The following is a 7,201-nucleotide window of genomic DNA, read 5'->3' as shown; positions in this document are numbered from 1 at the left end:
CATTTTCCTATGTTGGACTAGTTTTATTTCCCACATAAACCATCTTCTAATGGTCATCTTTGAGCTCCAATTTCTCATTCATCAATTTTGGCAAATAAATATATAGTTTCGATACTCTCACGGAGGAGAACAAGGATCAACTTCGATCTTCCAAATTTGATCAACGGGTCCCACACAAATTTTATGCCAAAATCATCCACTGGCCTATTTTTTCCAACAATAATCAGGAATAAAATGGAAATAATTTCTAGGACTGCAAGGGTATAATTGTTATTCACTAATAAGCTTACCATTTATAATGGATAACTATCTATACAATAGTACAATATATAGTGCGAGAAAATTCTAAGGGAATTGCTGAATTTAATCCAAAATAACTGTTGCTACTTTTTTTTGTGGAATCTTCATCTAAATATCTCTATTTGTAAATGCTTGTCTTAATTAGTTCGCTGTATGCTTGAAAGTGCTTGAGACTTTCTTCTTTCTTCCTTTTGATTTTCTTTGTGAAAATAAAAGAGGAAGGTTTGTGTGTGTGTTTAGGAATATTAGTGAGAAGTATCGAATGTTGTAATTTTGAGAGGATTTGTTGGTTTTAGTGTTTTCTGTGTGAGTCAAGTATAGACCAAATAAATAGAAAGATCAGAGCACTAGAAGAAATAACATGGCAACAAATATTTACTGAGAAATAATCATTAATAATTTACAAAGAAATGAAAATGAACAAAAAGGGAAAAAGGAATTGCTCCAGATGAGGGTTTTAATATTTTGCTTGAGTTAGTTTAATCTAACTCAGTTTCATCCTAGGGGGTCAAAAACTAAAAATGGAATATATAGACTTTTAAATTTCTTTGCTGAGACATGTGACTAGTGCCCAAAGAATTTTGAACAGTTTGTGTTCTAAGACTTCATCTCTTCATTAATTGATGTTAATTCTACTTCTGCAAAGTCACTCTCATTTTGCTGGTCAGATTCACAAATTTCTTCCTCACCTCTGTTCGGAGGCTCTTCAACGATGCTTACATCTCTGCCTTCACTAGAAGTGTGACCTGCGACATTTTGGATGGATTCATGGCTTTCCTCCCCGTCATCGTGTCTTGAACAAAATTTTGAATAGATGAAACTGAAGCACATTTGGCTGTACAGGGCAGACAGGGCAGTAAACTTTCGTCCAACTGATGTCTCTGAGCAGAATAGAGCAAACAAAGTAACTGATCCAACTATAATGAAAAGGCCTCCAAAGTTGTAAAAAGTTAGACTGGAATTCTGTGGCGAAACTGTTGAGGAAAGTGGATCTTCAGACGAGTCGCCAGGTCCAAAATTTGTTTGTTCAATAGATGTCATGTTTGAACCTTCAGAGACGGCCAAGATTGCTCTCGAAAAATATGAAGTTAAAGGAGAGTCAACAGGAAATGCCTGCTTAGGTGATGCAGTGAAATCAGAAACTAAACTTCGTGTGAAACAAATATTGGGAAGCTAATGTCTATTGTTAAAGAGGTTGTTTGTTCCAAAACAATTTAACCCTTGTTTGAGCCCCATTTTCATCAAAATACATTTTTTATAGTGATTTGATATCATTTCAACCATACATTTTTTAATAAAATAATATTACAAGCAAATTCAAAAAAATTTCTTATTTTTTAACCACACATTTTTCATCATAACACTACTTCAAAATGCATTTTTCTAGAAAAATGAGGCTCAAAAAATATGTTAGGCTGTTAAAGCAATGAATGGAGAAATATAAGTACAAACCATTATAATATTTTCTCCGAGTTCATAGTCTGAGACCTATTCTCTTGAACTTATACCGTAAGGAAATGATTGTGTATAAGATAAAGAACAAGAAAACTTACGAAACCAAATCCATTTGTCCTGTACATTGGTCCAACCATTTTGTATTGAGAATCGTATTTCTTGAGTAAAATCTTCATGTAAGGAATCTCATCAAATATGGCATCTATGCCTCCTCTTTTACTTCCTCTAGACATAGCGTCGTGGTATTCTTCAACTGATGAGTAGCTTTTGAGCCTTGACTCGTCAATGTGAAGATGCTCTTTCAAAAACTCTTTCATGAAGGAACCATCCTGATATCCCACGTAGTAATCCTCAGAAAATGCAAATTTTAATTGATCTACTGTCAAAATTGCCGATAAGTTTGCTGTGTAGCTCTGCATAAGGATGAATGCCATGAACAGCCAAAACACCAATACAAATATCGACCAGCTATTAGCCACCATATTCCCTGTCAAGAATGTACAGTGTCTTATGTTAATCTAGTATTCTTCATGGTGTAGATTGAAAAATGTGCTGTGTTTCTTGCTTCAGCTTATAGATGTGGACTAAATATTCAGTAATTTAACTGGACATATCTTAGTCAGTCTGGGACAAATGGTTTTGTGTCTCTTACTGTGGCCAGTTTTTCCATGTGAAAGACACAGGAACCAATCGTTCCAGACTATCTAAGGAGAATCAAGACGAGTGGAAAATAAAAAAACTCAAAAATATATACAAATTACTTTCAGGAAATGCAAGAACTACTATTGGAGACCAGTAGATCATTCTAAGTCTCTCCTGGCGTGGCTGAATGGACTCTTCGTTGGTGTTTCGTACTCTGCGTTCTAATAGTCGGAGAACAATTCCCATCAAGATGGAAGCCAAGATGATTGCCAGCCAAAGATCCCACCTCAATGGTTTAATAAAAATCCACATGTCAAAAGGCTTCATATTTTTTACCACTAGAATAACTCCTGGTTCCGAATACGGCAGTGAAAAATCAACATATTTTGCTCGTGGTGCCCAAATTGTTGTGTCTCCCACCACCATGTCAAACATCTGTAATTTTATTTTCGCAAGTAAAAAAAAAAAAAGGCGAGGAGGTGCTATAAATCTTTGTGTAAGCATGAAGGTCTGTCAGAATACGATCAAATATAAACAAAGAGAAATGAAGAGTAATGACATGAAGATCAGAGTACCTGAGGTATGCAGTGAAGCATTCCATCATAACTCAAATTAGCGTCGTTATTATAATGATAAAATTCATAATTAATAGGGGAAGGTAACCATGGCAATGTAGCCATGAAGATATCAATTGAAAAACCAGTTGCAATTGTGCGATTTGTTGCAGGATCTATTGTCACATTTACAAATTCTCTGAATCCATTTTTCACTGGAACACCAACTCTCAGTTTTCCTGCTGCAAGAATAGCCCAACCCTTTGGTTGCGTGACAGAATCTCCAGGCCACAAGACATTTTTTAGATTTTTTGTAGATGTTGAGTATGTACGCTCACCAGTTGGACTTAATTCTCTTGATATTCCTCTGTCCGGTCTCCAAAATCCCACGGTTTTCTCTCCAGTTCCAATTACATTGAATATCTCAAAGGCTGGAGGTTTCAATTGCCCATTAATCAATTGAAAGTCTCCACTCAGGCCTCTGAATTTTGTATTTGACAATTCAGTCAGAAGTTTTGGGCCAAATGCTGAGATTTTCAAGTTTGTATTGTCTATTCCATTTTTGCTGGTGCTCACATACAATAAGCTGGAGTTTACCGGTCCAATCTTCTCTGCTGCAATTGCCAAGGAGCACACTGTGTCGTAAACCCACAAACCATAGACATTGAAGTCCCTAATTGATCCTGCGCTTTTCTTCGTAACCATATTCCTTTGCCATCTTTCGTGGAATCTGTCAAGCTTTTCTGACCTGGATACATAGGGCCTTATGCCCAAAACACCTTCCATTGAATCACGAGCAACAAAATCCATAGAATTTAAGAAGTTTGACAAATAGTCGGTGATAATCCACACATACCCTTCAGTCATCATTCCTTCTTTTTTGGCAAGAACAAATAGCCGGTGACCAAGTGATGCGTTCATGTGCACCAGGAATACCCTCGTTTGCTTTTCTTTAAGCTTGTTGAATTCTTTCAATATTTGATTATCCTCTGATGATATGGAGATGGAACTCATATATGGCATCCCAATTTCAACATCGTGGAATGCTTTATTTAGATGCGAAAGAAATTGATAGCCATAATCCGTGTCTTCATACAAGATCACTACTTCAGGCCATTCATATCCTTCGCAAATTGCTGCAAGAGCTTGAGCTTGATATGAATCATTTGGAGTCATGCTGACAAAGTAGCGATTTTGTTCAGAGGGAAGAGTTGAGCTTGTGGTGAAAGAAATTACCGGGATATGAAATTTTCCCCCAAGTTCTGCAACAAATTTGTCTTCTGTTGGACCCTGTGGTCCTAAAATCCCTTGCACTTCTCCATTTTTCAGTAACTCTAGAGCTACATAACATATCAAAAAAAATAAAAAATAAAAAAAAATGATTCATCTTCAAGCTTGAAAAAAGAATAGGGGATATTTATTAAGCTATTTACATTAATTGAAAATATTCTAGGCACACTTGATCGTTAGTGAAGTGGTAACCTATGCTTGGCAAATCCATGGCTTTTTCATTCAGTTAAAAGAAGAAATAGTTGATGTTCATGTTGCTCCTAGGCTGTATAATGCAAAAAAATTCATCCCCTCAGTAGTTTTCAGAACAAATTAAACTATTTCTTCCGCGCCTGCTTCTACTGGACTTCCATTGCCACTCATTTCCACTGGGAATTAGTAAGACACATGGGACCATGATCATAAATTCAATTTGGGCCTTTCTGAGAAGAGTAATACTATTCAATATTATTGGTGTCAAGCGTCTAGGTAACACTTGCAGAACATTAAGTGATAAATTCACTTAAAGTTATATATATAATGTTATACATATAATAATTGAACTGAACAAATATGATCATCTAGATTAGTGTTAGACAACATTATTCTCCTATGAATGGGTTATTCTTTTTGTTGAAGTTGATCAATATTAAATTACTAATAGAGTAATTCACGATGAATGTGTGACATATCTTATAGTTTTTCAAATTAAATAAGATGAAAAAATTATATCTTAGTATTTTTTGTATACATTGGAATAAGTGTTCAAGGAGAACTAGAATGGCAATATAAAATTTATTTGGTTTGATTGAGCCAAATTAATAAGGATGAAATCTCTCTTGATATACCGTGCATATTAGCAAGATTAAAAACGACATATTTTATGTTTTCAAAAATATGAAATATGTATCAATGAAAACTATAGGACAAAGACAGGGCCACGTAGGCCCCCTGTTTGGACAGGGCCACGTTGACCTTGTCCGTCCCGCATAGCCCAAAACTATAACCAAAATTAACAAGTTGACTAGGCTATAGAGAGTCAAGCTTAAAGAGCTGACCACTATCATGACAAGATAAAGCTCTAGGGGTTGAGTTAGAGAAATCAAATCTAAGAGAAAGTCTAACTCATCCTTAAAAATGGGGGAGCTCTCCCTTTTACGTTCATAGAAATCATAAATATTGAAAAAATAATTTCTATATTGTGTTCCTTACTCTCCAAATCTTATCATTCTTTCACTCATTGAAGTATTAGTATTATTTTCAATCTTCGTTTTGGTCAAATTTTCACAACTTAGGAAAAGGTGATGGTACGTCCTATTCATACCCAGCCACCTAATTGGTTATACTCACGATTAAGCTAATCATAATTTTATTAATGCTAGATCGGTTCAAAAATAATATCAATAAAAAAAAATTATAATGCTTGATTAGTGACTTTTTGTATTTTATTATAAGTATATATTACTTTAAAAGTCAAAATCAAATTTTAATTTTAATTACACATTTCACTCCTACCAAATTTTCATCACTTATTTCCATATTACAAATCCAAACAAGGAGCAACTCAATCGATGGACCAATGATTTTTCAATAGCTGTACATTTAATTGTTCTACATGTCATGTACTGCTAGAATTGACAAATTTTGTCCTTAGAGTGACTTAAGTGTACAATTCTTTAAAATATAAAAGCAGAAAGTTTAGAAAATTAAACTTTTTTTGAAAAAATTGCGTGAGATTGAAGAAGTTTTGCATACTCTTAAACATGTCCTTGTCTCTCGGAAGCAAAAAAATTAACACGAAAAAACAGGTAAAAAAAATAAAATAAATAAAATAAATGTGAAAGCATTACACATATCTCATGAAGGAAAACCATTGGAAAACAATTAACTTGTGAAGTAAAAGATTTTAATGTGAATGAAAATTTAAAAACTTCAACTTTTCAAAGTAAACCATATCTAAATTCTATACATAGCTTTTGTTTCAGTAGAAATTCAAATTCAAATTTTAATCTACGAGCATTTTGGTTTGGTATTAAAATCTAATTTTAATCAAAATCAAAGCCAAACAATCAATATTAATCATGTGAATCTCACAAATTCTAAACTACACATTTCAAAAACTTCTATCTAATCTACTAAAAGAATCTAATTTTAATCCCCACCAAACATTCACTATGTCATAGTTAAAAACTAATTTTAGTACACACTTTATGAGATCTACAATTTTTTAACTACACATTTTATCAATTTTTATTAATAATTACTAAAAATCTAATTTTAATCCCTACTGAACAGAGGCATAATCTCAAGCAACCAATAATGAAATTTAGTAACGGAAAGTTTTNTACTAAAAATCTAATTTTAATCCCTACTGAACAGAGGCATAATCTCAAGCAACCAATAATGAAATTTAGTAACGGAAAGTTTTACTTAAACAAACATTTTGAGTTCTTTGAAGGGATTACAAAATACCTGCAATATTAGTATTGAGCAAACCCTTGGCATCCTTTGTGTGTAAGTGCAATCGTGTTCGGTAGTTTGGATGTTCTAAGTAGAAATCAGAGAGGGCCATGTTTATGCACAAATCTGCCATGCTTCCCATGGGAGAATCTAAATCAAGAACCACTCCAATGTGAACCAATGAATATTGAGAGGTTTCATTATTTTTTACATTTATTGCAGCAGCAAAAATATAATTAGCATTAATAAACAAGAGGAGGAGAATTCTAAAGCAAACTTTAGTTATTGGCATTTCTGTTTTCTATCTGCGCAAGAAATTGTGGTTTATATAGAGAGAGCTGAAGTTAGTTATGGAGAATTTATGTAATTAATTTTGGCATGTTTGAATATTTCAAATTCTTAATGAAGAGTATTTTAGTTGATTAATTCAACACGCATCATAGATTTTTGGTGAATCTTTAGTGTTCATAGGTTCTGTTCATCATTGTGAATTTTCAACTGTAGTGAATATCTACAGAAAC

The 7,201-nt window shown here is 33.6% G+C and overlaps 1 protein-coding gene across 1 annotated transcript; it reads right to left on the bottom strand.

The window, feature by feature from the left end:
• Positions 1-662: 662 nt before the first annotated feature.
• LOC111404707 (glutamate receptor 2.1-like) lies at positions 663-6,972 on the bottom strand. The gene is made up of 5 exons (XM_023033474.1): positions 6,693-6,972; positions 2,973-4,291; positions 2,517-2,832; positions 1,854-2,242; positions 663-1,413 (listed from the first exon to the last, which is right to left on the bottom strand). The coding sequence occupies exons 1-5, from the start codon at positions 6,970-6,972 to the stop codon at positions 898-900; spliced, it is 2,820 nt and encodes a 939-aa protein (XP_022889242.1). The 3' UTR covers positions 663-897.
• Between the last annotated feature and the right edge of the window lie 229 nt (positions 6,973-7,201).

This window comes from Olea europaea, chromosome 11, assembly GCF_002742605.1.
Source record: "Olea europaea var. sylvestris chromosome 11, O_europaea_v1, whole genome shotgun sequence".
NCBI lineage: Eukaryota > Viridiplantae > Streptophyta > Magnoliopsida > Lamiales > Oleaceae > Olea > Olea europaea.
Note: the sequence above shows the minus strand (reverse complement) of the source record. Positions and strands in the feature narration are given on the sequence as shown.

What these genes read in the sequence shown, in the direction of transcription:
- LOC111404707 (XM_023033474.1), bottom strand. Translation starts at nt 6,972, where the DNA reads ATGCCAATAACTAAAGTTTGCTTTAGAATTCTCCTCCTCTTGTTTATT. An exon ending in GCTCAATACTAATATTGCAG is followed by an intron (nt 4,292 to 6,692) that starts GTATTTTGTAAT and finishes TATGTTATGTAG; the next exon opens with CTCTAGAGTTACTGAAAAAT. An exon ending in AGTTCTTGCATTTCCTGAAA is followed by an intron (nt 2,243 to 2,516) that starts GTAATTTGTATA and finishes CATTCTTGACAG; the next exon opens with GGAATATGGTGGCTAATAGC.